Below are 26,189 nucleotides of genomic sequence, written 5' to 3'. Positions count from 1 at the left end.
GCTTTGGACAGTGTGTTGGGGTGTGAGCTGTTTTGAAGGCAGTTGGCACCATCAGCTCTCCCTCTTCCATCTCTTTGAGAACTTCCTGAGAATCAAGTGTAAGAAATAGAGAAACTGAAGCTGCATTTCTCCTGAAAAGCCTTCCAGAAACCCTTGTTGCTGCATTTCTCCTGGAAAGTCTGCCAAACTGATCTTTAATGTCGCCTCAAAAGAACTTTCCTAGAAAGATCCCAGTGACAGCTGTCTATGAGTATTTGGGATGCCAAACAAAAAGGGACAACTGACATCTTTCCATATCTTTTCTTTTTTTCTTCAAGAATTAGCAAGTATTTGGCCAAAGTATTCTTCTTCTGTTTTTGTTTCTAACAGAGATCTAAAGAAAAAATCTCTTTATTTTTCGGTTAACCAGTGTGTGTGTGTGTGTGTGTGTGTGTGTGTGTGTGTGTGTGTGTGTGTGGAGAAAAGGTAAAAGGGAACTTTCATATTTCAATCTGTGTGTTAATGCTTTGCTCCATTACTGGTTAAGTTTTGTTTTATAATAAACTGATAATTTTGTTCTTTATTAAAGAAACCTAATTGGTGTATTTTCTGGAATAAAGAGTAGAGTATCGGTAACTGGGTAAACATCTAAATATATGTTGTGACCTGTGGAGAAGTGGAACTAGAAAAGACAGTGCACTCCTCCCACCTCGGTCGTGACACTGACTTTGTTTAAGATTCTTGTTTGTGATTGGAGTATGTCGTTTTCATACTTAATCTGGAATTCAATTGTGTTATGATCATTATTTGTCAGTGGATCTTTTACTATGACATTACTATTTGCAAAGTGACTCCTGACAACGCAGCCAAGTGCTGACATCGTCAGTGCGTTCCTAGCTACACACATCCACAGAACGGTTTCTTCCTGCAAGGATGGTGTTGCGCATGCACAGCCTACATCAGCACCCGGTTTACCAGGACTATTTCGCGCATGCGCTCTAAAACATTATTGCATGCTGGAAAGGAGCCGCTTGCTCCCCGCCTCGCCATTGCCTTCCCTCAGCCACTTGCTCCCAGCCTCGCCGCTGCCTTCCCTCAGCCGCTCGCATCAGGCCTCACTGCTGCCTACCCTCAGCTGCTCGCTCCAGGCCTCACCGCTTTCCCCCCCTTGGCCGCTTGTTCCCTGCTGCACTGCCTGAAGAAGCGGCGGGGAACGAGCCACCGAAGTACAAGGCGGGGAGCAAGTGGCTGAGGGAAGGCAGCGGCGAGGCGGAGAGCAGACAGGCATGGGTGGGAGCGGTGAAGAGAAATGTAGTGGCAGAAGAGAGCGGGGTACTTTGGGGGTGGGATGGAGGCAACAATTGCAGCCATTGAGGGAATTTGGACAATTTATTTTTGTGATAAATTGAGCAGGGCCATCTTCATTACTGGCAGCTGCCTTGACGTTGCAGATGTTGATGTTTCAGTGGATTAGGCCGCATTCGCGCATATGCCAATACTGCCCCACCTAGTGGTTGTGTTGTCATCAAACACAGCTTACTATTTAATCCTGCCTCATTGCACAATATTAGATCTAATATAGCTTTATCCCTAGTTGCTTCCACAACATATTGCTCCAGGAAACTGTCTGAAAAGCATTCTACGTACTCAGCTTTCGGACCACCTTTGCCAATTTGATTTGTCCAGTTTATATGAAGATTGAAGTCCCACAATTTTCTACATTTCCTTTTTTACAAGCTCCAGTAATTTCTTGTTTAATGCTCTGTCCACGGTTTCACTACTGTTAGGGGGCCTATAAACTACTCTAGCGTTTTCTGACCTTCGCTATTCCTGTTCTCCACCCATTAGTGTATCCCTCAGTTACATTTTCCTTTTGTTATTTATGTGTCTGTAGCATACTTTACTATTTCTTTTTATATTCTTTAATCATTTCATTTCGCAATTCATTTTTGCCTTCCTAATTGTTTTCTTTTGACTTCTTTCTTCAGGTCTTCATGTTCCCTATTGTCATCGTCTCCTTTATTGCTTATGTACTTAGTATTTTTCTTTAGAAACTATTTTACCCTTTTCTCTTTATTCATCTATTATGTTTCATTATGAGCTTGTTTGCTCTTGTTTTATAGTGGAGTATATTTCTCCTGAACTCTATCACTTTTTAAAATATTCCCCATAGCTCTTCTGCCTCATGATTTATCAATGCTTTTCCAGTTTTCTCACCTTAGTTTCATCCTCATCTCCTCACAATTAGTTTTTTTTTGCAGACTGTTACTTTTGTCTTTGTCTTACTTGTGTCTCTCGGTCATTATCTTAAATCTTATTTATTATGTTGTGATCGCTATGGCCGAGATGATCACTACGATTACTTCTCTTATCTGCTGTGGTTCATTTCCCATTACTAGACCAAGCAGTGATTACTCTTTTGTTTAGCTTCTTATGCAATGGTAAGAAAGAAATCCTGCAAGATTAGGTTGGTATCTTCCATCTACGAAAGATGATGACACGCAGCAAACAATTCATTTAGGTGTGGTGTCTTCTCTTGGTGCACCTTTGCCAATGGCTCTGAAGGCCAATCCATGAGAGGCAGGTTCTGTCACAAGTGCCGCACATGAAGCTGCCAAGTGATGCTGTGATTTGTTGTTTTCGGCGTTAGCGCCTGTTGCCAAGCTGCTGTAGCCACTAGTCGTTGTGGTCGTGCACACCAGTCCGCAGGATGTGTCATTTCCCTCTTTTGCCAGCTAGTGACTCCCAGGTGCATTAGTCGACATTTAGGGCCTTCATGTCATGCTTACAAGCATCCTTGAAGCAGAGATTTGGGCTCCTGACTGGTCGTCTGACCCTGGCTACCTCACCATACAGAAGTGCCTTGGGTATGCGACCATCTTCTATCCTGCAGATGTGTCCGATCCACTGAAGCCGCCTCAGTTTGATTACTGCCAACACACTTGGGAGCTCTGCTTTGTGAGGACTGTGCATTTGTGATTTTATCCTGCCAGGATCTACCCATAATGCGCTGCAGACAGCGAAGGTAGAAATTATTGAGCTTCTCTTCCTAGTAGCTGTCAGTTGCCTATGTCTCACAGCCATACAGCAAGGTGCTGAGAACACAGGCCTTATAAATCATGAGCTTGGTCCTAAGGGTCAGCTTGCTGTTATCCCATGTGCATTTCGCGAATTGGCCAAAGGTGGTAGCTGCTTTGCCTATGCGTTTATCGAGCTCTGTGTCAAGGGACAGATTGTTTGTCGCAATGGACCCCAGGTAGCAGAATTTGCGAACTACTTCCAGTGGGGTGTTATTTAGTGTGATCATGGCGAAGATGCAAATTGCTGTCCACCGAAGCTTCTCAGTCTCATCTGCTGCTTCCATGACAACATGCACTGCACTGTACAGTTTGATGGCTCCACTTCCGACAGTTTCAGAATGAAGAATGGAGTGAAACAGGGTTGTGTCCTTGCCCCCACTCAGTTTGGCATCTTCTTCTCCCTGCTCCTGACCTTCATCTTCCCTGCTGATATGGAAGGGGGGCTACTTGCACACTAGGTCAGACGGCAAGCTCTATCAAGGCTGAAAGCGAAGACAAAAACACATTGTGTCCTGACCAGGGAACTCCGCTACTCTGATGATGCTGCACTAGCCACTCACACAGAAACTCAGCTACAAAGGCTCATGGACTGTCTCTCCCATCCCTGTAACTTATTTTACTTGACTTTTAGCGAATCCTGTAAGTGCTGTAAAAACTCCATTTGCGTGTTCGCAACACTCAAGGACAAGGAAATGACCATCTCCAACAAGAGAGAATCCAACCATCTCCCTTTGACCATCACTGAATCCCCTACTGTCAACATCCTGGGGGTTACCATTGGCCAGAAACTGAACTCGCCAGCCACATAAATACTGTGGCTGCAAGAGCAACTCAGAGGCTAGGAATCCTGCGGCAAGTAACTCACCTCCTTTCTACCCAAAGCCTGTCCACCTTTTACAAGGCACAAGTCAGGAGTGTGATGGAATACTGTCCAGTTACTTGGATGAGTGCAGCTCCATCAACACTCATGAAGCTTGACACCATCTAGGACAAAGCAGCCTGCTTGATTGACACCTCATCCACCACCTTCAACATTCACTCCCTCCGCCACTGACGCAGAGTGGCAGCAGTGTGTACCATATACAAGATGCACTGCAGCAACTCAGCAAGGCTCCTTCAACAGCACCTTCCAAACCTGCAACCTCTACCACCTAGAAGGACAAGGGCAAGTTCCCCTCCAAGCCGCACATCATCCTGACTTGGAACTATATCGCCGTTCCTTCACTGTCACTGGGTCAAAATCCTGGAACTCCCTTCCTAACAGCACTGTGGGTATACCTACACCACATGGACTGCAGCGGTTCAAGAAGGTGGCTCACTACCGCCTTCTCAAGGGCAATTAGGGATGGGCAATAAATGCTGGTCTAGCTAGCGAAGCCCACATCCCATGAAAGAATAAAAAAAATTTCCTTCTCCCCTTTCACCACCTCTTTTTTTCCCAGTTATTTGGGTACAGTTGAAATCTCCAATGATTATTATTCTGCCTCTTACTTAATTCATAGCTTTGCTTACATATTTCTCCCTCCAGTTCCCTTACACTATTGGGTGGTCTGTAGTATACCCCTATTAGCGTGATCAATACCTTCTCATCCTTTATCTCAATTCATATGAATTCTAATTACATGTTAATGTTACTTAGTTCCTTTTTCTACTGCCATTCTTTTATCTCTAATTAGTATAGCTATCCCACCCCTTTTCCATCCTTTCTAAATATGTTATATTCTGCAATATAATGCTGCTAATCTTGTTCTTCATGCTGACATGTTTCAGTTACCCCAAATGCATCTAGTTCTCCTCTACAAATTATTGCCTCCAGTTCTCCCATTTTCTTTTGGATGCTAGCACATTTCTCTGCAGGCAATTTATTTCTAGTAATTGTTTCTCTCACTTTATTTTTAAGTTAATTTACACTTAGTTCTCTAACTTTATCAGATTACTGATCCTTTATGCTATTCTTTCTCATTTTATTCATCTGACTTTTATCTCTTATTTCTTTTATCTTGATACTACTGTAATTTTTACCAGCTCCCTCCTTCCATCTCACTAGTTTAAAGTCTTATCTACAGCCCTATTATTAATTTCCATTAGGACCTTGGTTCCATTCCAGTTCAGGTGCAGCTCACCCAGTGCTACAGTTCCTTCCTGTTCCAGTATTGATGGCAGTGTCCCATGAAATAGGACACTGTAGAGATGGTTCCCTTAGGTAATGTGAGTCAGACTACAAAAGTGGAAGCAATGCACTACGAAGAGAACAATGAAAGTGCTAGAAATGGTCGGTCACTATCTGAAGGTGAATGACAACAACTTATACTTATATAGAACCTTTAACATAATATATCCCAAGGCACGTCACAGGAGCATTATAAAACAAAATATGACATTGAGCCACATAAGGAGATATTAGGTCAGATGACCAAAAGCTTGCTTACAGAGGTAGGTTTTAAGTAATCTCTTAAAGGAGGAAAGCGAGGGAGAGAGGTTAAGAGGTGTAGGCAACTGAAGGCACAGCCACCAATGCTGGAGCTGTTAAAATCGTGGATGCGCAAGAGGCCAAATTAGATTTTGGAGGGTTGTGGGGCTGGAGGAGATTACAGAGATAGAGAGGGGCACGTCCATGGAGGGATTTGAAAACAAGGATGAGAATTTTAAAATCAAGACGTTGCTTGACCAGGAGCCAATGTAGGTCAGCAGGAGGAATAGATGAATGGGACTTGTGTGAGTTAAGATACGAATGGCAGAGTTTTGTATGAGCGCAAGTTGATGGAGAGTGGAATGTGGGAGGCCAGCCGGAATGCATTGGAATAGTTAAGTCTAGAGGTAACAAAAACATGAATGAGGGTTTCAGCAACAGATAAGCTGAGGCAGGGTGAAGTCAGGCAATTTTACAGAGGTGGAAATAGGCAGTCCTAGTAATGGCCCGAATATGTGATTGGACAAATTATTAACTTCAGGTTTAAGTATCCCTCCATCCCAAAACTTTAACCTATTTTTTTCTTTCAAATGATGAGTGATTGGTGCATTTCCACCATTCCCTGTCTATTTGTACAAAACACAGATCAGTGCGATAAAAGCTCTAGGGTATATGATTTACATGTGTAAGATTGCAAGTGTTTTTATTCCCTACTGGAACTAAAGATGTGCAAACATAGCCATGAAATCTATTTACAATTAAAGGAAATATTCTGGATCAATTTTATTTAATCCTGTTGTTCATGACTGTAACATTATCTGTGGTTAAATGCTTATACACAAAAAGTTTGCTTTGTGGTCCTAAAATAAATGTGACATAATCAAGGTTTTTCATACCTAACTTAATACACCGATTGTGTTATAAGATGACCGATTGTGTTATAAGATGATGCACCCAAATAAATCTTCATCATGAAGGAAAACATAGAATTTACACTCGGCCCAACTGGTCCATGTCAGTGTTTATATTCCACAAAAGCTCAAGAAAAGATTAAAGCAAAATACTGTGGATGCTGAAAATCTGAATTAAAAACAGAAAATGCTAGAAACAATCAGCAGGTCAGGCAGCATCTGTGAAGAGGGAAACAGAACTAATGTTTCAGGTTGATGACAGGACAAGTGTTCCCAGCATTTTCTGTTTTTATTTCGTCAGGAAGGAAATTGTCTTAGGACAGAATGCTTCAGCTCAAACAGACTTTCAGCCTAGTTCATTTGGTGACACTCTGGGACTTGAGTGCATAAACTGAGCTGACAGTATCGTCCAGTATTTCAGTAGTGCTACTTGAGTGCGACTTGAACATTGTACTGGGAGTTCGGTGAGTTGAGTGAATCTTAATCTCGTTTTAAAAATCTAAGTAACTGAAAGTTACTGTTTAAATTATAAATTTCATCCGGGGCCTAAGTCGGGATATGCAAGCTATCCACTGGGGAGCAGCTTTAGTTAGTTAATTGTGGAAACTAGCTTGAACTGATTTTTTTCTGTACTGGGGCTCAGCTAATCCCTTTCGTTTCAGAACATATACATTCAGGCATCTCAATGCGAATTAGCATTGAGTGCAACTTGAACAGAGTGCTGGCAGTTCAGTGAGTTGAGGGAGTTGGGTGAGGAGGGGAAGGAGGTGCTCCTTTGCTTTTTCTAACTTTTTCACACTGTAGGATTTGGTTTTTACTTTACTAAAGGAGAAGAAGCTAGCTGTTTGGTGAGTATCTGGTAAGTGGTTAAGGTCTATTCTATTCCTAAGGTTTAAAATAGTACAGGAACTGGTGGTAAGGTGGTAAGGTTAATAAATTATATTAAGAAAAGGAAAATAAATAATTGAATAAAGGAATTAAGTAGTGAATTAAAACACATTAGGATTGGCAGGACAGGTGATGTATCATGGCTGCAGCATGTGGGAGCTCCTAGATGCCAGTGTGATCCAGGGCAAACACATCTGCAGTAAGTGTTTGTGACTCTGGAGCTTCGGCTGAGAGTCATTGAGCTGGAGGCTGAGCTGCAGGCACTGTGACACATCAGGGAGGGGAAAGTTACCTGGACACTATGTACCAGGAGGCGGTCATGCCCCTTAGGATGTTTGTGGTCAGGGACAGGAGAGTGGGTGCAGCTGAGGGGCAGGTAAGGGGACAGGAGTGCAGGAGCCTCAGCCTTTGCGACTGTCAACCGGTTTAAGGTTCTTTCAGCTTGTTTGGATGAGAGGTGGGGGCTGCAGGATGATTGAGCTAACTGACCATGGCACCATGGTACAGGAAACCATTCAATTGGGGGAGCAAAAAGGAATGCAGTGATAGTATGGGACAGTGTAGTGAGGGGGATTGACACTGTTCTCTGCAGCAAAGAGTGAGAGTCCAGAAGGCTATGTCGCTTGCCCAGTACCAGGGTTCGGGACATCTGCTCAGGGCTGTAAAGGAACCTACAGCGGGAGGGGAGGATCCAGTCGAGGGGAGGTACCAGTGACATAGGCAGGACAAGGAAGGAGGTTCTGCATAGTCAGTATGAGGAGATAGGCACGAAATTAAGAAGCTGAACCTCAAAAGTAATAATCTCTGGATAATTTTCTGAGCCACATGCAAATTGGCATAGGGCAAATAAGATTAGAGAAATGAATGCGTGTCTCAAAGACTGGTGTGGTAGAAGTGGTTACTGGTTCGAGGGACACTGGCACTAGTACTGGGGAAAGTGGGGGCTATACCATTGTGTCATGCAGGCCACCACCTGCCAAGAATGAGACACATTAATTTCGTCACATGAACATTGATTTTTAAACTGTTACTGGAGTAAAGAAAGAACTTGTTTTAAAAAAAAACAGACCCTTGACTGGAAAAACATTTGCATAATAACAGACAGTACCTGGAAAGGACAAAGGGGCCACTCCCTGCTCCAATTTAATCCACAATGGACTGTTGATCACCAGATGTTGAAGGTGGAGAAGCTAGCATTCCAGGTTAACTGCTAAGATGGAAAATGTGAAATTGTCTATTTTGACAGGAAGAATAAAAAAGAAGCATATTATCTAAACGGTGAGAGAGTGCAGAGTTCTGAGATGCAGAGGGATCTGGGTGTCCTAGTGCATGAATGACAAAAGTTTAGGATGCAGGTTCAGCAAGTAATTAGGAAAGCTAATAGAATGTTATCATTTATTGCAAGGGGAATTGCATACAAAAGTAGGGAGATTAGTTATACTTCAGTTATACAGAGCATTAATGAGATCACATCTGGAGTACTGTGTACCGTATTGGTCTCCTTATTTAAGGAAGGATGTAAATGCTTTGGAAGCAGTTCAGAGAAGGTTTACTAGACTAATACCTGGAATGGGCGGGCTGTCTTATGAGAAAAGGTTTGACAGGCTAGGCTTGTATCTGCTGGAGTTTGGAAGAGTAAGAGATGACTTAATTGAAACATATAAGATCCTGAGGGGTCTTGACAGGGTGGATGTGGAAAAGGATGTTTCCTCCTGTGGGAGAATCTAGAACTAAGGGTCATTATTTAAAAATAAGGTGTTGCCCATTTAAGACAGAGATGAGGAGGAATTATTTTCTCTCAGAGGGTCGGGAGGTTTTGGAACTCTCTTCCTCAAAATGCAGCGGAAGCAGAGTTTTTAAATATTTTTAAGGCAGACTTAGATAGATTCTTGATAAGCAAGGGGGTGAAAAGTTATCAGGAGTAGGCGGGAATGTGGAGTTGAGATTACAATCAGATCAGCCATGATCTTACTGAATGGCCGAGCAGGCTCGAGTGGCTGAGTGGCCTACTCCTGCTCCTAATTCTTTTGTTCGTACTTTGTCGTAGTGCTATTCTTTGGCTGACGTGTTAGAAACAAGACCTTGCATCTTTGTAGTGCCTTTCATTACCTCAGGATGTCCCAATGTGTTTCACAGGCAATTAAGTTTTTTTTAAGTGCAGGAAATTTCTCGGCAATTTGCACACAACAAGATCCCACAAACAGTAATGATTTAAATGGATAATCTGGTTTTGGTGGTATTGGTTGAGAGACAAATGCTGGCCAGGACACTGGAGAACTCACCTACCCTTCTTCAAAATGTGCCATGGAATGTTTTACAGGCACCTAAGAGGGAAGACAGGACCTTAATTTAATATCTTCTCTGAATTTTGACCACTGACAGAGCAGCACTTGCTCACTACTGTTTGCAAGGGCTAAAATAATACCTGTGATAACCTCATAGCAGAAAATGCTGAAAATACTGAGGTCAGGCAGTATCTGTGGAAAGAGAAACAAGAGTTTACGTTTCAGGTTGATGGCCTTTCATCAAAACTGAAGTGTTAATTCTGTTTCACTCTCTATGGATGCTGCCTGACCTGCTGAGCATTTCCAACATTTTCTGTTTTTATTTAGATTTCCAGCATCCGCAGTATTTTGCTTTTGTAATGTCATAGCATGTTTGCTTCTGAATTAAGTACCATTCCATCAGAAGTTTATAGGCCCTTACCATCAGCAGAATGTATCAGCTACTATCAATAAGCTTGGCTTGTTCAGTTATATAATGGAAATTTAAACAAATCAAATCAATATATTGTCAGTTTCTTGCATCAAAATGTTAGAATTATATATTTATTAACAATAATCTTTTACACTTTTTTTCAATCAAAAAGAACGATGATCTCAATCCTATAGGAAAGGAAACTGAAGAGTTTGCAGTAGAGACTACAGATGAACGAGATGCGGAAGTTGCAGCTGAACCAGAAGGAGAGGATACAGCTGAACCAGATGTGGAAGCTCAAGCTGAACAAGATGCAAAAGCTTCAGCTGAACCAGAAGCGGAGGCTCCAGCTGCACCGGAAGCGGAGGCTGCAGCTGAGCCAGAAGCGGAGGCTCCAGCTGAGCCAGAAGCGGAGGCTGCAGCTGAACCAGAAACGGAGGCTGCAGCTGAACCAGATACGGAGAATGCAGCTGAACCAGAGGCGGAAGCTGGAGCTGAACCAGATGCGGAGGCTGCAGCTGAACCAGATGTGGAGGCTGCAGCTGAACCAGATGCGGAGGCTGCAGCTGAATCAGATGCGGAGGCTGCAGCTGAACCAGACGCGGAGGCTGCAGCTGAATCAGAAGCGGAGGCTGCACGTGAACCAGAAGCGAAGGCCGCACCTGAACCAGATGCGGAGGCTGCAGCTGAATCAGAAGCGGAGGCTGCACGTGAACCAGAAGCGAAGGCCGCACCTGAACCAGAAGTGCAGGCTGCATCTGAACCAGAAGCAAAGGCATTGCCTGAACCAGAAGAGGAGGCGATAGTCGAACCTGGAACTGAGCCACTAGTCGAGGGTGAACATCTAGTTGAACCTACAATTGAGCTTGTGATTCAGCCTACAATTGACGCTATAAATCAACTTATAGCTCAACCTACATCTACAGCTATGTCGACAGATGCAGCTGAGGTGGCCCAGAAGCCTTTACTTGCTGAAGACAAATTTTCAACCTGTTTTGAAGATCCATATATTCAATCTGTGCTGTACATGGAAAAACACAACATTCTACAGATGTTTCAGGTTAGTGCGCAGTTCAAAGTCTATGGGTTAATACTGGTCTGCCTCATTATCTGGAGTTTAAATTTAGTGCAGGAAAAGATTTCCCTTCGATGATGCTTGTTTAATGTTGCATAGTTCTCCTTTGCAGAGAATGGGTGTGTATATTAGAAATGGTTTATCTCTGTTCACCATTGTTATGCCTCTGTTCTGTGCCATTGCTCATACTGCATTACAGGAACATAGAGCTCTTGGAATCTTCCAAGAATCTGTATTGCTGCAGGGACGTTACAGGCATTATACATGTTCTGTGCTGAGTTAGCTGATCTCAGCCTGCACTAGGACCCGTTCAACAGGCATCGGTATCCCTGGGCTAGGAAGGAGAAAAATCAGTCAGGGTTTCTGTACCAGACTGTTATCCAGGGATTCCTGCTGTAAATAGTGCTGTGGACTTAAGGCAGGGATGTAATTTGGCTCAGCTGTGATGCCACACATGGTGAAATAGTCTGCTGACACTCACTGCTCAGATTCACACATGAAGGGCTGGATTTTGTGCTGAGCCTGAAGATGGGTTTTATGGCGAGCGGGGCATGGGGGGTTGGTGGGGGAGGCCGAGAATCGGTGTACAATTGTCTGCCACGGAACTCAACGCCGTAATGCCAGGTTTTGATCTTCTTGGAGGCGGTGAAGCACCCCTGCCGTTCTGTGACGGGATCATAATTTAAATATTTTAAATACCATTTTGCATTAATTAGAATGCAATTTGCTGCCACCCTACCATCCGATCGCAATCTTCTACTTGACATGTGGCACTCATGTGCCTTCACTTTCTCGTCCTTGAAAGGCTGGCACCACTGTGGTGAGAGTCTCCGGTGCCTGTAAAGGTTAGGTAAGTTATGCCTTGCTATCCTGGCGAATTTGTTTCAACATTGGACATTGCCACTAAGGTTAATCTGCAGATATATGGGGAGGTTGGAACTCTGAAAGTGGGTACTGTTGAGCTGGGGGGCGGGGGGGTGCGGGGGGCAGAGGAGGTGGTATCTCTGCAAGTGGGTACTATGGGGGGTGGTGAAAGGGATATCTGCAAGAGGGTACTATGGGGGGTGGTGGAAGTGATATCTCTGCAAGTGGGTACTGTGGGGGGTGGTGGAAGGGATATCTCTGCAAGTGGGTACTGTGGGGGGTGGTGGAAGGGATATCTCTGCAAGTGGGTACTGTGGGGGGTGGTGGAAGTGATATCTCTGCAAGTGGGTACTATGGGGGGTGGTGGAAGTGATATATCTGCAAGTGGGTACTGTGGGGGGTGGTGGAAGTGATATATCTGCAAGTGGGTACTGTGGGGAGGGGGGGGTGGGTGGAAGGGATATATCTGCAAGTGGGTACAGTGGGGGGGGGGGGTGGAAGTGATATCTCTGCAAGTGGGTACTGTTGGGGGGAGGGTAGTGGAAGGAATATCTCTGCAAGTGGGTACTGTGGGGATGGAGGGTTGAACTCTGCAATCCAATATCAGAAGATGCTTCAATGGTGTCATCAATGCCGTCCCGCCATGTGATTGAGGGACGGCCGCCATCATTATCCTAAGTGGCCGTCCGCCGCATAATCGTGGTGGCACAGCCGAAAACATCACAGGCGGGGCTGTTGTCATTTTGTGGGCTGGATAACAAAATCCAACTCAAAGAATGGTCACTTGGGGGTGGTCTTGGACAGTAGTATGAATCTTACCCCAGCATAAAATAGCACATTCAGAAGAGGAAGGAAGGAAGAAAATCAAAAGGTCATTAACATCATAGACTTATACAGCACAGAAGGAGGCTATTTGGCCCATCGTGTCTGTGCCGGCTCTTTGGTAGAGCTATCCAACTAATCCCATTGCGCAGCTCTTTCGCCGTAGTCCTGTAATTTTTGTCCCTTCAAGTAGTTATCTAATTCTTTTTTGGAAGTTACTATTTAATCTGCTTCCACCACCCTTTCAGGCAGTGCATTTCAGATCAAAATAACTTGCTGTGTTATACATACTGTTTCCTCATGTCGCCTTTGGTTCTTTTGCCAACCACATAAGTAAAAAACACTCTAAGCTGTCCATAAATCAGATGCAATAAATTATTTAGTGGCTTTTGATATTGTGATTTCAGGCAAGAAAGCATAGGTAGAATATTGTGTCACAAATTAATTAAAATTCTTCAATCTACATTGTTCTGAAGCACCATAACAGTCTGATTTTGACCAATTTGAATCATTCTTTTACATAATCGTGCAAGACAGAAATTCGTGGAATCAATTTGTGAGGATACATCATGGCTTGGTGATAACATTGAACCTGTTCAAAAATGTATTTGAATAACTCAGGTTGGATTGCATAATGGCTACAGCATTGAGTATCCTTGAATTGTTCCTGTATTGTAGGACAACCTGGCCTCTTTAAAAGTCAATCATGTATCACTCTTAAATAGTTTTATCTTTAATTCATTATACTTGGGCTTGGTAGTATAGATAATGGACATTCTACTCAATGTACTAGTGTGGAGGGGGAGGGGATGGAGAATGTGTTAATTGAGTCTACCATATATACAGTACTGATTTATACTATCTAATCCGAGGAATATTCAACACTCATTAGAGTTCAAGACAATAAAAGCAAAATACTGCGGATGCTGGAAATCTGAAACAAAAACAAGAAATGCTGGAATCACTCAGCAGGTCTGGCAGCATCTGTGGAAAGAGAAGCAGAGTTAACGTTTCGGGTCAGTGACCCTTCTTCGGAACTAGGAAGGGTCACTGACCCGAAACGTTAACTCTGCTTCTCTTTCCACAGATGCTGCCAGACCTGCTGAGTGATTCCAGCATTTCTTGTTTTTGTTTCAGAGTTCAAGACAACTTGGCTTTGTAAGGTATAATATTCATGGCTTTCAAATCCAGTCTTAATTTTAAGACTGCATTACTGAGTAGGGAAGCAGCTTTTGTTTGCCTAGCAGAAATTCAGTCCTAATGGAGTTAGTATGTTTAAAGCAGAGATTGACATATTTCTAAATACAAAGGACATAAGGGGATATGAGGTTAGTATGGGAAAAAGGCATTGAAGTGGAATCAGCCATGATCATATTGAATGGTGGGGCAGGCTCAATGGGTTGAATGACCTACTCTTGCTCCTATGTTCCTATGAGTATGTTTAGTTCCTACATGTTCCTCAGCACAAGTGAAAGCATTCTCCTGTATTATGTCAAGTGTGCCCCTTAAGGGTATAGGACAGGCCCATCCATTATTTCAAATTGTGTACTTCAACTTCTTATTATATTTGAAACCACTCAAATAAGAACATAAGAAATAGGGTCAGGAAGAGGCCAGACGGGCCATTAAGCCTCCTTTGGCATTCAGGAAGACCGTGGCTGAACTTCTGCATTAACTCTACTTTCTACCTTCATCTTCTTATCCCTGGATTCCCTTAGTCCCCAAAAATCTCTCAATCTCAGTCTTGAATATACTCATCGACTGAGCATCCACAGCCCTCTGGAGTAGAGAATTGCAAAGATTCACAACCCTCTGAGAAGTTTCTCCTCATCTCAGTCCTCAACGGCTGACCCCTTATCCTGAGACTAGCACTCCTATTTCTAGACTAGGGGACGGCAACCTTTTTTTACCTGAAGAGCCTTTTTAAAAAAATAATTGCCTAAAGTAAAAACTATTAGGAGCCACAAGATGAAAATTCGGCATTTCTAAACAAAAAATACGGCAAATTGCCAAGTGTCTCTGGTAGAATGCATAATTTGCACATATTGGCCAGAATTTTACAGTGGGCGGACGGGAGCCGGACTCGGTCATAAATGTCAGTGCCGAACCCGCTTCCGCCCAGCCTGGGGATCCGTCCCATATTTTACCCATATTTTATCCGACCCGCTGGGGCAGCGTAAAATTCTGGCCATAGTAAATAAAGTATAAGTATTGAATTTATGTATCAATTGAAAAAAAAATTGAAATTAAAATAGACCTAACTCTGAATTATTGTGGTTTTTGTAGTTTTTTGCATTTTAAACATTTTTTTCTTCATAGATCCAGTATATGCATGATCAGGTTTTATACATAAATTTGCATGAATTATGTATAAGCATGTTCGAAAAGAAAATATAAAAATGGTGAACCATATTAATTTAATGGAAAAGCAGCATGTTTCCATTTTGAATAAAGAAGTAATAAGAAATTTACATATAAAACTGAGAATGCTTTTTGTCTTTGTGTTTTTATAACAGATCTTGTAATAAATGGATTTTTTACTAAAATTTTGTCAGTAGTCATCTTTAAGACAAACTTTAACTTAAGATGTGTCGAATTAAAACAATTTTTTCAGCTATTGATTCTTGTGATAAAAAAACTTCTAATAGCACATTCAGAATAATTTATCGTCTCAGCTATATTAGAAACAATAATGGTTGCGACCATAAAACCTGTTCCTCAAACCAAAGGCATTATCTATCACCATGGTGTAGCTATACCACTGGAAATGTTTAGAGCACGATGATATTTTTCATTAAAATAGTTAATTGAAACCATAAAATGCAGCATAATGATTAGCCTTTTATCCCCACAATAAAAACTTTAAAACTCTTACTTAATTTTTAGGCTTTTTTTCATGATAATGCGATCCAACTGGAAAAAAATAGGAGCTGCAAATGAGATGTTAAAGAGTTTCATGTGGCTCCAGAGCTCTAGGTTGCCGGCCCCTTTTCTAGACTCTCCAGCATGGAAACAACCTCTCAGCATCTACCTTGTCAAGCCCTCTAAGAATTTTATATATTTCAATGAGAGCACCTCTCATTAATCTGAACTCCAGAAAATATAGGCACATTTTACTCAATCTCTCCTCATAGGACAACGCTTCATTCCCAGCAATCAATCCAGTGGATAGATGCACATAACAAAGTCACAAATGACATTGAACTAAAAAGCAAAAATCTCTGCCCACAAACGATTGCCTATGTTTCAAAAGCAAGTACATTTGAATTAAATAAATAAATAATTAGATAAATACATTTGTATTAGGTTACCTTGAATTTTTTTACAATTAACTTCAGAGTGATTTAAAATTCTGTTTAGCCTTCATCTATCACGCTGAGGATTTATGGGTCATAACAATAAAAACAAGCTAGAGTGTCTTCTAAATGTCAAAGTTAAGGAACTATTTCGGGTATTTGGAATGGTGCAAGACATCTGATTCAAAGCCAGATCCACCTGTGTAATTTTTGTGCTCATCAAAGCTAAATATATCAGTGCCTGGAAATGTAGGCCTTTTCAACTTCTGGTCAGCACAAAGTATTTTCTGGTTGCTTTTGATTCTTAAGATCATTCTAACTTGGTGTTGTTATAAGCCTGGAATGCAATGAGTGTGTCTGAAGTTTTAGGTTGTACACAGCAGAGTGGATGGTACAGAAAGCTCTGACTACTCAGTTCCAGTAGTGGGGCTGAAATTCTTCTCATGAGCACAGATGGAGGAGAACATCAGGATTGGATGCCATATGTCCTGGGTTTTCCAATGGGATGGGGAGGAGATACAGAAGGATTGCCATGTTCCGTTACACAAGTCCATTAGTGTATTAATTTGGGGACATGTTGGGTGCTCTTGTGAGGTTGACATTAAGGATCACTGGGATTACAATTTGGTGTCATTATGTTATTGGCACAAGGCCAGCTGATACAAAGTAGAGTCCTGCAGAGGTACAGCCACCCAAAGTCATAACTGTACTAACATTTTGATTAGATTAGTCTTCAGTATGGGACTGTTTCTGCTTTATTTGCGTTCCTCTAATGCTTGTTTCTTTGGGTTGGATCAACGTGTTCCCTTTTGTTTGCTTTCAACTTTACTGCTGCACTGCGACAATACATCATCCAATGTATGTTAATTGTACATCAGTTGTGTTTAATTATATGCAGGTGGAGGGCATTAATTGGGGATTGACTTAAGCAGATACAAAGAGACACTGAAACTAGGGTGTCGTTGATTTGGGAGGTCTTTGCTGGTAATACTTCATTCTGTAAATAAATGTTAGACTGAGTAAAGATTGGCTTCAGTACTATACTTTACCAACTGGCTTTCTGGAATATAACAATGTAGGCTGCCCTCTGGACATTAGCAAGCTTCTGCCTCATCTCAGCACAAATACACCACAGAAAATGACTGATTTGGTTGAACTGTGCAAGTGCTGCTTTAAAGGAGTTGTTCCTGCACAGTCATGCTTCCTTTAATCACTGCACTCAGAGCACAGAGTGCAAACACTACTGGGATTGTATTAGCACCGTATCAATGAAAATTCCCTCAGTGCACTGGTAGTGCAAAATGCAATAGTGTAGCCAAATTACTGTCAATGGAATTTAAGCTCCAATGTTCCTTAAAATCAACCTCATAGGAGTCCTTTTCTGTACCAGTGTGAATTCTTTTACATAAGAATCAATCTTATTACTCTCTGAATGTTAATTCAGTATCAAACTATGAGCAGTTTTGCACTGTGTACTCATGTTCACCATGAACTAGGTGAGATTGTTGAAATATTTGCATTTAAGACATTTATACGCAGCTATTTGTACTGAATCTGAAATCAGGTCTCAGAGACAGAGGACACAGATCTACTTTATTGCACACCGGCCTGCCAGTCAGCATTCAGTTGCTTTTGATTCTTAGTGCCATGCATACCGAAAGTGCGATGGTACACAATCATGGACTAACTCTGAACAGTTATGAAAAAAACGGACTCTGTCTTTAAAAAAATGAACCTTTATTTTAAACAGTGAACAATGGTCCAAATTGGCCACTGGAGAAAAGGGGATTGGCCTTTTGCGTATTCAAACTGTCTGACAAAGGACAAATCATCAAAGCCAAAAGGTGTTATTGAAACCCATCTTACACTTATCCTAAAAACATTCCAGGAATTGAATGTCTTCTTCTGAAACAAAAGAGATGTGAAGTAGCCACGTCCTGGGCCGTTGTGCAATTACCATGGAGAAGAGAGGAGAATGTCTCTTACCAGGTGTGAGAGGTGACACAGTTTTCCCTTAAAAAAAGACAGCCAGAGAGAGAGAGAAAGCTAGACTGACCCAGAAGGTGAAGCTACTTGTAAAAGCTTGAGTTCCAGCCAAGCCAGGAAGCACAAGCCCTGCCGAAAAAATATAACATCTACAGTAAACAGCAGTGAAAACTAGAAGTAACCCACCATCTTCAACAGAACCTTCAATCAAAAGAGAAATCTACAATCATCTCAGGCCTGCATCCATCTAGAATTTGATTCTCAAGAGAATTCAACAGATTTATCATAACCGTTCCCCCCACTAAAAACCACTTTCCTCTTTCCCTTCTCTATCTGTTTCTTCTTGTGTGCGTGTGTGTTTGAGTGGATGCGGTTGTGTCAATTTTGGGATAAGGTGTATTGATCAATAAACAATTGATTATCTGTTTTTTAAACCTACAGGAAAACATGTTGCTGAGTGTTTATTTGAAAAATAAAACACCAAGGGGCTAAACTCTAATTCAAATACACTTGTTGTAGTCAGGTGGGGTGTTGATCGGTGGGAACCACCCACATCATACCATGTGGCTGTAACATGAGGATCATTCTAACTTGGTGTTACTATGAGCCTGGAATGCAATGAATGTATCTTAAGCTTCTTGTGAAATATTTTGTCATTTGAACACATTCACCAGTATGAACCCACACAGTATAATCAGAATTGAACTAAATATATGCCTAGATTTGGACAGCTTATTTCATAAGAACATAAAAAATAGGAGCCTGCTCTGCCATTAAGTACGATCTTGGCTGATCTTCTGCCTCAACTCCACTTGCCCACCTGTTCCCCATATCTCTGGATTCCCTGAGAAACCAAAACTCTGTCTCTCTCAACCTTAAATATATGCAACAATGGAGCATTCACAACCCTCTGGGGTAGAGAATTTAAAAGATTCATAACACTTTGAATGAAGAAGTTTCTCCTCACCTCAGTCCTATTGACGCCAGCAATATAGGAGTAGGAGCAGTCTTACTCCAAAATAATGATTCAGGCCTTGAGAGACCAATTTTTCAAAAAATAAACACCAATGCAAATATTCCACAATAAAGAAGGAGGCATTGGGACTCCTGCTGGCCATTCAACATTTCAAAGTTTATGTAAATAATGGACACAGAGAAATTCAAATCTATACTGACCACACCCCCCTAACACTCCTGGAAAAATTCAAAGTTAAAAATGCCAAACTGTTCCAATGGAGCTTCCTTCTCCGGCCGTTAAACTTGAAAATTGTACATATAGCTGGGAAGAACAACATTATTGCAGACGCACTGTCCAGAATTTAAACACTGTGCAATTAGAAGCCTATGAAAAAATCATGACTGAAAATCTGAGGAATGCTTGGGATGAGTGCGTGAAGATACGGGCTATCTTTCTTACTTTCTTTCTAAAAAAAATACAACAAAAAAAATGAAATACCAAGGATTTCATTTTTCCCTTTTTGTGGGGAAGTTTCACACTTACAGAGGGAACAGTGATGAAATATGAAATGAACTGGAGGAATTATGAAATAAAAATAAACTATTGAACTAAGCTACAAGAAAATGGACACTTTGCTACCCGGCAAAATGGAGGGAGAGATCAGGTGATCCCCTCCTCTACTGCAATCAACATGTCTGTTAAAAATGGGACCATTATTAATGTCTGGAATTGCCTTGAGGAGGCACCTTGACGTAAAACAACCCATTCCATGCTCACAACTCCTATCATCAATAATTGGGCTAGCAAAGGCTTTTGCAGAGACTCGGAAGCCAAGGCCAAGATAACAGATGTGAATTAACACCTATTTATCAAAATGGACCACAGTCAGGTGCCATTATGTAACAATGGTCCCCAGATGCTGGGACATTGTATGGACACCCCAAGTGACAGCGTCTTAAGTCACTTGACTGAACCCAAAACCTGATAAGGTTTTACCTTAAAAGTAACTTCTCTGAGAGAGAGACCGAAATCCATTCCAGCCAGAAAAGCTGTGAGATCGATCCAGCTAGGCAAGGAGTCCTGCCAGCACCATCTTTAAACTAGTGAGGCAGAGAAATCTGAGAAATTGAACCAAGACTTCCACCTCCAACTTCGGACTGAGTTTTAACCAAAGGAGTCTGCGACACTTCAATTCCAAGACAAGGAACATTCAGCCTGCAACACTGTTAAAAATTCCTCCTGGAAAACCAAGAACTCTCTTTACAACAATTGGACTCTAGTTGCATGCTACCCTCTACTCTTGGGGTTGGATTTTATTTGCGTGCCGCGCTGTGCAGCGGCGCGTTTTGAACTCGGCGGCCTTCCGACATGGAAGTACCGGTGCACAGCCCCCGCAACATTATGTGCGGGGCCTGATTTAAAAAGAGGGGGCGGAGCAGCTGCCCCCGATGACGTAGAGTGGGAGGCCACTGCATCCCCGGCAACGGTGTCTGATGCCACCGCACAGGTGCTGGTGCCATTTTTAAAGGGCTTCAAGCCCTTCAGTTACATTTTAAAATTTAAAGGTCCTGATCACAGGGAAATGAAAATAAAATGTTATTTCAACTGTAAATCACAACTCCCATCACCCCCAATGCATAATTGATACATTAATTGCCCTATCCCCCCATAATAAAATTTTATTAGTCTCTGGAATTTTCCACCCAAAATGTTTCCTTTTGACCCTCAACCCCTTCCCACCATCCCCACAGCCAATAAAAATTGTTTCGCCCGCTCCCTCACCACTACCGACCTGAAAATTTTATTCCTTCCCCTCTCCCCACCAGGTTCTCGCCTCGAAACTCTGTATGGAGTTTCGAAGGCACACGAGCTGCGTTCGGCGGTGGCAAAATCGGTGTGGGACAGCCGCCACCTCCAGGTAGGTCAATTTACATCTAATTAATGTTAATTTGCATATTTAGATGAAGGCCTGCCACCTGGCAGTGGTTGGGGGGTGGGGGGCTGCACCGAGGTACCCCCGCTGCCTGTAATATGCGGCGGGCCCTTCTTGCCGTCGGGGGTCGAGACGGGCCTCTTCCCGCTGAATTTTACGGGCCCCCCTGCCACGACCCAAGGTGTTGAGGGGCTAGTCAAATTCAGCCCTTTATCTTTTCTTGTGTGTGTGCTTGAGTATGAATACGTGAGTAGGTGAGGTTACAAACATTTTCAGATATTGTTTAATAGTTCACTTTCTTTTTTTTAACCTATGAGAAAAACTTTCATTTGTTTATTTGACCTGTAAACACTCAGGGACTAAAACACAATTTTTAAAACACTATCTGCAGTCAGTTGGAAGATGAAGAGCTGAATTTTATTCAGGCACCGCACTGCAGCGCCCTTTAAACTCAGCGGGGTTCCTGCATTTAGTGGCTGCCGCAAGCCCCCATGATGTTACATGCAGGGGCTCATTAGCATCACTGCTGCGAGCCGCCATCCCCCCCGCCATATTACATGTGGAGAGGCGGGACATTCAGTGCAGTGAGAGACATTTTGACAGCTGTGCAGCAGGTGCTGGGGCCCTATTTAAAGCGCCCCAGCACCTGCTTCCTGACAGCTGTCAAATACTTACGTCACTGTTGAAGAGTGGGGATGCTGGCACTCTGGCAGCAAAGCAGAAAGTGCTGGAGAAATTCAGCAGTTCAGGCAGCATCTGTGGAGAGAGAAGCAGAGTTAACTTGACCAAGTTCACAGACCTGAAAGTTATCTCTGCTTCTGTCTCCACAGATGCTGCCTGACTTGCTGAGTTTCCCCAACACTTACTGCTTTGCCGTCACATACTTACCCTGCTGTGTCCCACTGTCCTATGAAGTTGCGATCTTTTTCTTCCACTCAAGTGTAACATTCCTTTGTGTAGGCGTGCCGCACCTGGGTGAATAATCTTAATTTTGCACATTCCAGGATGTGAGACTTAAATGTACCATAAAATGCAAATACACAACAGAAATAAAACCATAATTGAAGAATAATTACCTACTATGAGCATCTAATCATCTGACTGTGAAAAGCCGCAGACTAATATGCATTTGGAATCTGTATTCATTTCTCTACTAACTTATGTGAAAATACATGTAACTGCAGTGATGTGATCTTTGTTAAAAAAAAAGGAAAATATGGTCATATTCTGGCTGCATTGCCACCTAGAAATATTACACCAATAAATATGATCAGCTGCTGCAGAAGCAAAGTGTTCATGAACATGTGTTAATGTGTAATAGTTGAAAAACCATGACAACAGCACGGATTTCCTGACTAGTCCTGCACTGGTTTTTAAACGTGTGCAAGACAGACCTTGCAGCTAGAATTTAGAGCAGTTACACGGTGGAGTCACTTTTGCATTTAAAGGACTACACCAAAAGCTGAGGATGGCAGAGGGGTGCTCTAGGGTGGCCCCACAGTTCAGTGATGCCTCCCTGCTCACTCTCCTCCAAGCTGTGCAAGCAAGGTGGGAGGTCATTTTCTCTAGCGACAGTAAGAGGCCCTCCCGCTTGAACAAGGCAGTCTGGCTGGAGATGACAGAGGAGGTGAATAGCCGTGGGGCCATCCGTCGTCAGAGGGTCCAATGACGGGAGGTGATGGACGAGCACTCCCCCAGCCAGCCAGGGCCCTCTAGGCCTCGTGTGCACAGGGTATGAGAACCAAAGTCATCCACAACCATAGGGCATTCAGATCAGCAGCCTTCCTCCAGTCAGGCTCCTAGCGCAGAGGTTGCACCGAGAAGGGGCAACCTCTCCGTTTACAGAGAACACACTGACACAAATGGGAATGCATGGGTGTCACAGCAATGTAAATACGTCTTTCACTAAATGTTTCTCACCAACATGTGTGTCCTTTTCTCTGCGTGAATGATGTGTGCCAGCATGTAGCGGCAATATCACATCCCTTTGCACCGTTAACCCTTCAGGAGAGCCAATGTATGCAATTACATCATTTCCATGCCACCATTACTCATGAGCGTCTCCACGGATGCAGTGACATGGACATTGGCTTAGTCAGCTGCTGCCTCTAATAGTTTACACAGGAATGCTGCAGAGCGAGGGTGATGCTTGCAGAGCTCATGTTGGTTCCTATGGAGCAGACAGCCTTTGTCTGATAAGCCACTGCCATACATCCCTAGCTCACTGCTAGCCCTGCATGCAGAGCCTGGGTGCCATCTGTCCTCCCATGCGTCTTTCATGTTGTAAGTCTTCAGCGTCCTCATAGTCCGAGGAGGAATCCTGTTGATGCCACTCCTCATCATGCCAGGCCTGGCCCCTATAGGGCTCATAGTTGTGCAGAGCAGCAAAGAAAGGAGCTGGCCTTTTTGGCCCGTAGTACTTGGTATCACCCTATCCATCCAGGCGTTGGAAGCACTCTTTCAGCATGCCGATCTCCCGCTCAATGGTGGCTCTTGTAGCTCAGTGGCTGCCGTTGTATCTCTCCTCTGCAGCAGTGGTGGGGTCTCTCACTGGTGTTGGGAGCCATGTCAACAAAGGATAGCCCTTATCTCCAAGAAGCCACCCCTCCACCTGAGCCAGTTCAGTGAACAGTGGTGGTAGCTGGGACTGGTGCAGGTCCCAGGTGTCATGGCAGCTGCTTGAGAAGCGGTCACAGATTTGAATGAAGTATCTGCAGTGATAACATACCTTTCACCTAGATTGAAAGGATTCCTTTAATGGTGACGTCTGCAGGTGGTAGCCTGGCGGGAGACCTGATGGCCACGAGTGCAGTCTATGAACATTACAACCTATGATTCTCCGGCAATGGTGCCAAAACCGGGCCGGGCTGTGAGAGTCCGTCCTGAAGCGGACATACTCACTGGCCCTCCGGTGCAGGGCATCAGTGAGCTCCTTGATGCAGCGGTGCACTGCTGACTGTGTGACCCCACAAAGGTCTCTGGTGGGCCGCTGAAAAGCTGCATAGGTGAGAACTGCTGTCACTATGAGGACCAAAGGCATAGGATGTCCACCGTAGCCCGTGGGCTGCAGGTCATCTTTGAGCAGGGCACAGAGACATGTCACCACCCTCTCTACATGCGCAATTGCCTCTGACACTGGTGCTCTGACATCTGGTGGCATGTCATGTAGGCCTGTAGATGCACGGCGACTGTAATGGCGGGCTCCCCTTGGGGGCTGCTACTCATGACTGGGGGCCTCGACATGGATCGCACCTGCCTGTTGATTTTGCCTCTGGCGCATACAGATCCTCAGGAGCAGAGGATCACACAATGTAGGATGAGCCGTACCTATTTCCATGATAAATAATGTTGAACCCTTCATGTATTCGAAGGTTCCTAACAGGGCAGGGATTGGTGTTGATGGGTACATCAGCTGCTTTCGTGGATTAACTGTGGCGTGCCCATCTTGGCCAACACTGAGTGGCACAGCATGACCACATCAATATCTTACCAGCTGTATTGATTGCCCCACCATCCATATAACCTTTATGCTCCTGTGCTTTCTGGCACCCTTCCCTCACACAGGGTGACTAGAGTGCCATTGCTCCTTCACAAACACAAACAAATGCAGAGCATACACTGTTTACGGAGAAAAGGTGCACAGTATCTCCCTTTATGCTTGCAGAGCTTTCCCTCCAGTAATCACAGATTCCCTCCCTCCTCCCTTTAAGAATGCAAAGCTGTGACCCCTGTAATCCCCCTCTTCCCTTCCAGTCTGTAGAGCGAGACCCCTGTGATTCCCCCTTCCCTCCTCCCCTTCCCTCCTCCCCTTCCAGTATGCAAAGTAAGACCCCTGTAATCTCCCCTCCATCCTCCCTTCCAGTTTGCAGAATGAGACCCCTGTAATTACCCCCCCCCCCCCACTCCTCCCTTTCAGAATGCAGAATGAGTCCTCTGACAACGGAACCTACCTTCAGTCACGAAACCTTCTGCCTCCAATGACCCCCGGCTTTTCAAATTGTGAACGGGACGGCACGTGACAGCCACCCGTTCAAAGTAAAATCAGGAAGTGTGCATTGAGGAGTGCTGGGCTGCATAACCTGCAGAGGTAAGTACCATTTAACATATTCTAATTGAGGTGCTGCCGCTGTGCGGTGGGGGGGGGGGGGGGCCGCACCGAGGTCCCTGCGCCGCCGATAATTTGTGGTGGGCCATTATCGACGGCGCAGGTCGAGGCAGGCCTCTCCCCACTGAATTGTACTGGCCCCTGTGCTGCGACCCGGTGGCATCAAGGGGCTGGTAAAATTCAGCCCAAAAAGTGGAAGACACCTACACCAGTTTCCACCTATTGGTAACATGTATATTCAATTTAAATCAAAAGTAAAATATGACAGCAAGCAAAAAAAAATTTCAGTGAGCTAAATGTATAGGTAAAGGGATAACTAATTAGATGAATGGATTAGAGCATGGTTGGTTTCACTGTGTAAATTATACATACCTGCAATTAGTTAGCTGACCAAATACACTATCTTTTATAAAGCAAAGACATTTTTATTATTTAACACTTGTAAAATAAATTATAATAAACTTGTAAAATTCCAAATAGCTCAAGTGAGAGCACTTGTAGGGCTGAATTTTGTAGAGTGCCCGATGTCGGGCTCCATGGTGAAGGGGTGGGGGGGCGGGAGATCAGAGTGGCAGCGGCCGCCACACAGCGCACGCCAGGATTGCCGGGCCCGATCTTCCCAGCGGCAGCAAGGCTCCGCAGCAGCCCCTCCGCCACTCGTCAACAGAACCTGACTTTAAATATTTAAATAAACTCTATGCATACATTTAAATCCAATTCCCTGCGATCTTTCCTTCAGTTCCAGATCTTCAGTGTGACATACGGCACACATGCGCCTTCACTTTCCCATCCAAGGAAAGCTGATGCCACTGAGGTGGGGAAGGGGGGATCAGAGCATTTTTAATGTAGTGGGGGGGGGGGGTTCAACTCTGCATTTTTAGTGTGGGGGGAATGTGCAGTTGGAGGGGGGGCGGGGAAAGAGGGGTCAACCATGTACTTTGTGCAGTTCCAGGAAGAAGGGCTCAAATCTGCAATTTCAGTGTATTGGGGGAGGGGGGATGCGGGGGGGTGGGTGGAAACGAGCCTAACATTTATTTTTAGTGTAGTGGGGATGGGGGCAACTCTGCATTGTCTCAGCAGAGCTGGCAGCCCTTTAAAAATGGCGGCAGCGCCTGCGCAGAGACAGCTGGTGCCATTCACGGCGTTGCCGAAGCTGCCCCCACCATGTGATTGGGGTTGGGGGTG

At 43.8% G+C, this 26,189-nt stretch overlaps 1 protein-coding gene across 1 annotated transcript in view; it reads left to right on the top strand.

Annotated features, from left to right (window-relative positions):
- Positions 1–26,189, top strand: part of LOC137374171 (uncharacterized) — a 56,911-nt gene that overhangs the window by 27,553 nt on the left and 3,169 nt on the right. Inside the window, exon 10 of the mRNA XM_068039956.1 lies at positions 10,138–11,025. Within this exon, the coding sequence (XP_067896057.1) occupies positions 10,138–11,025 (888 nt within the window). The remainder of the gene's footprint in view (positions 1–10,137; positions 11,026–26,189) is intronic.

The sequence above is a fragment of the Heterodontus francisci genome, chromosome 10 (assembly GCF_036365525.1).
Source record: "Heterodontus francisci isolate sHetFra1 chromosome 10, sHetFra1.hap1, whole genome shotgun sequence".
In the NCBI taxonomy this organism is placed as follows: domain Eukaryota; kingdom Metazoa; phylum Chordata; class Chondrichthyes; order Heterodontiformes; family Heterodontidae; genus Heterodontus; species Heterodontus francisci.
The sequence above is the reverse complement of the archived record's forward strand: the minus strand, read 5'-3'. Positions and strand labels throughout refer to the sequence as shown.